Source organism: Zingiber officinale, chromosome 7B, assembly GCF_018446385.1.
Source record: "Zingiber officinale cultivar Zhangliang chromosome 7B, Zo_v1.1, whole genome shotgun sequence".
Taxonomy (NCBI): Eukaryota; Viridiplantae; Streptophyta; class Magnoliopsida; order Zingiberales; family Zingiberaceae; genus Zingiber; species Zingiber officinale.
The window spans coordinates 6358499-6361877 of record NC_055999.1 but is presented as its reverse complement, the minus strand read 5'-3'; the positions used below and the strand labels follow the sequence as shown (position 1 = coordinate 6361877).

Here is a 3379-nt window from a genome sequence, read left to right as displayed (position 1 = left end):
CTAAGTTCCGTCTGCGATTCCTAATTTAACTTCTAAAGAACATAATAGGTTATTTAAGGAAAGGTTCAACACTTGTACAAAATTTTTGTACAATGGAACCGGTACGATTTTCCTAGGACTAACCAACAATACATACATCTGCATCAATTGTCATATATTCATAACAAGTCTTTGTATTCATAAGTATGAAAATATCATTGACTGAGACAAATATATAGCATTAACCTAACCAAAGATGATGAAAATGATTTAAATATATGTATGCTTAGTTTGATATGATTAATCATGTTGGAAATTTTATTCTCATTAGAATACAATATATATGAATAAGGCTTGGATGTATAATAGATTAGACAATGAATTTATTAGTCAAGATTTTTTTTTGGGGGGAAAGAGTTTGTGAATTTCGTCAAGTCTCATCGAGAATATACTTAAATGATGTCGAGTTAAAGTGTCCATGTAATCAACGCATATGTAGAAATATAATTTTCTGTGAAAAGTTTACTGTGAAAATCATCGTTTATGATGATTATATTTGATTATATTTAGATGTAAACAGGTAACATGGACAAAAACAAAGAGTTTTTTTTAATTTAATGAAAATTAGTGACGGATTTAAATATCCGTCATTATTTGATCGACATGTTCCACTTATCGAATTAGTGATGAAGATGTAATATTCGTTGCTAATTAGCAACGGATATTAACTTACCGTCGCTAATTAGCGACGAATTTATATAAATATGTCACTAATTTATTTATAGAATCTAAATTGTGTTCAAGATATTAGCAGCGGATTTATATAAATTCATCGTTAATTTAGTTACGGAATCTAAATTTTATTCAGGATATTAGCGACGAATAATAATTTACTGTCCCTAATTAGCTTACAAAATATGACGACGGTATACATATATTCCATCATTAAAATCGTCAACGACAGAATATATTCCATCGTTGATTCATCTTTATATGCAATTAGCGACGGAATAAGTCTATCTCTACACGCTGGACCCTTTTTAGTGCTCCATAATAACTCATTGGATCATCGGTTTGAATCTTAATGGCATAATTTACAAATACAAGTAAGCCCATCAAATATAAGATAAGATCCAACACAAACTAATCCCTTCGATTACCTATGAAGGAAGGATATATTGTATATATTGTTGGATACAATAACAACAATAAGTTTTATCTTATTATATGGAATTGACTATATGAATCTTTATGTTGGACTCTCCTATCTCATACTTTATTTTTAACTATATTATCAGTTGTATTTAAATTAATTTTATCTTATTAAAATTTTTTTTTATCTTCCTCTTTCTTACTTTGATATGTACATACATCGCAGTTTTTTTTATTATCCAAGTATATGTTCATATTTTCTTCAACCCATCTTTCTAAGTATATATAATCCCGATTTTAAATTATAACTAAAATATTGATTATACATCACACAATTTAAATATTTAAAAACGAAAGCAAACTCAATTTCACCTCAGAACTCAAATTTATTATACATCACACAATTGTCCCATCAACATCTGTTAATTAACTCTCTCAAGACGCAGAAGCATATTGAGCTTTCTGCTACCACATAATTAAGAAGACAATTGAGACAAATCAATAAGATGCACATCTACGAGCATGATATGCTAATCAGAGTTGTACAAGTTGTCGAAGATTCATGGGAGATACATATTTAGTACCGCCATCAACAATATATTTCGCAAAAAGAAGATTTGCTGCCTCACTCGGATGATACGGATCCCAAAACACATAAGCTGAACGATCGTCGCACATGCTTGAGGTTGGACCGCATGGAATATAACCCTGATATTGCCCCCCGTCTCCACAACAAGGATAACTGCTTGTTTTGAAGCCTGAATAATTTGATGTTTGATAAGAATGCAGATGTTTAAGTGTCAATCAAGAAACATGAGATTAAGGTGATTTGATTTAATGAGAAGAGATAATAGCTTTCTTAAGACTATATCGTCGATTCTAAATACAATTTAGATATCAATTAAGCCCACTGGTCCAACCTTGATTTATAGCTTTAACAGTTTGTTGTAAAAGTTAAGCAAAATTTCAAACCTTGCAAAACGGTTCTTACCATATTTTCCAGGGTTTGTGAGGACCTCCAAGACTAAATCATAGACATTGGCAAGAACAAACTGGCCTCCGGGGAGATTGTCATTTAGCTCAGCGAGCAAGTCCCTCAGCTGGCCATTGTATTGTACTGCAAGCTCGTTTGGCAACCCAACACACTCATTCTCCTTCACGCCATTCAGAGTCTTCTGGTAAGGGATGCATCCTATCGGCCCTACGTTTGCCACAACGATTTTTCGCGCGTCAAGAGTGTAGAGTCTCTGCCAATTTGATCATCTTTCTTGAGTGTCGAAACAAAGATCATAAAAGAAAAATGCCGAAAAGGATGAGGCAAGGAGTTGATGTGTACTATAAGTTGGCTGCGAAATGTGGTGATGAGTTCATTGATGAAGTCATCTGGATTTAGCCTGGCTCTTTCTCTTGCAGACAGTACTGGAAGAAGGTAATTGTTTAGGAAATCATTGGATCCTATGGTAACTGAGAAGATAGATTTCTTCATCATGAATTCTTTTGCCTGGGACTTCCCCAGTAATTCATCCAGTTGCTGCCTCGTGGTGTTGAAGTAATCAAGTTGGATGTCCAAACCCAGTCTATTCACCTGCACCAGCACAATCTCAGTTCGACTTTGCGAATTGGGAAGTGCAGAAATTAGATATTTAGTTAAAGAAGCTTACAAAAATTCTTCCAGTTCCATTGAGTATGCCTCCACCTCCAGAAGCATAGTTCACTCCGTTTAGAATGACAGATCCAGTTGTATTCGGAGCTAAAAATGGTGGAGAATAGCCTTTTTGTCCTAGCAATTCTCCTACAAGAGTTTAAAAGACGAAAAAACTTGTTGATTATATCGACAATGATTGCCAAGGCAAATTCAATATGAGCCCAATTAACTACTGACCGATGATGTCTGCAATGGTCCTGCCGTTGGTGTACCGGCCGGTCGGCTCACCGCCAGAGGCCGCAAAGTCGATGCCGTTGGGTGACATATCGGCCTTTGACAGGGTGTTGAAATAGTTGTTATTGCCGGCATCAACGAGGGAGTCGCCAAACACGAAAGAAGCTGATACAGACGTCTCCTGATCACCTTCATCTCCAGTTGCCATGGCACAAAGTAGCAGCAGAAGCAGAGTCACCCAGGCAAGGCTGGTGGCCATCTGATTCACTGAGCAATCTCTTCTAAGTGAGGCTTAACTGGAGAGAAACTCGAGTTTATAGAGGCCGTCTTCTTGGTGAAGGAGTTGAATGGGCAGTAGCCGATGGAGCT

General features: G+C 35.8%; 1 protein-coding gene across 1 annotated transcript; it reads right to left on the bottom strand.

Annotated features, from left to right (window-relative positions):
• Positions 1-1480: 1480 nt before the first annotated feature.
• On the bottom strand, positions 1481-3379 carry LOC122003538 (GDSL esterase/lipase At2g23540-like). Its single transcript, XM_042558642.1, has 5 exons — positions 3014-3379; positions 2793-2923; positions 2468-2716; positions 2123-2378; positions 1481-1889 (listed from the first exon to the last, which is right to left on the bottom strand). Exons 1-5 carry the CDS (start codon positions 3267-3269, stop codon positions 1666-1668), a joined length of 1116 nt encoding a protein of 371 aa, XP_042414576.1. The 5' UTR covers positions 3270-3379; the 3' UTR covers positions 1481-1665.

Coding starts and splice junctions, on each gene's coding strand:
- LOC122003538 (XM_042558642.1), bottom strand. CDS start 3,269: ATGGCCACCAGCCTTGCCTGGGTGACTCTGCTTCTGCTGCTACTTTGT. Junction 2,924..3,013: donor GACCATTGCAGACATCATCG/GTCAGTAGTTAA, acceptor AAACTCTTGTAG/GAGAATTGCTAGGACAAAAA. Junction 2,379..2,467: donor CATTTCGCAGCCAACTTATA/GTACACATCAAC, acceptor TCAAATTGGCAG/AGACTCTACACTCTTGACGC.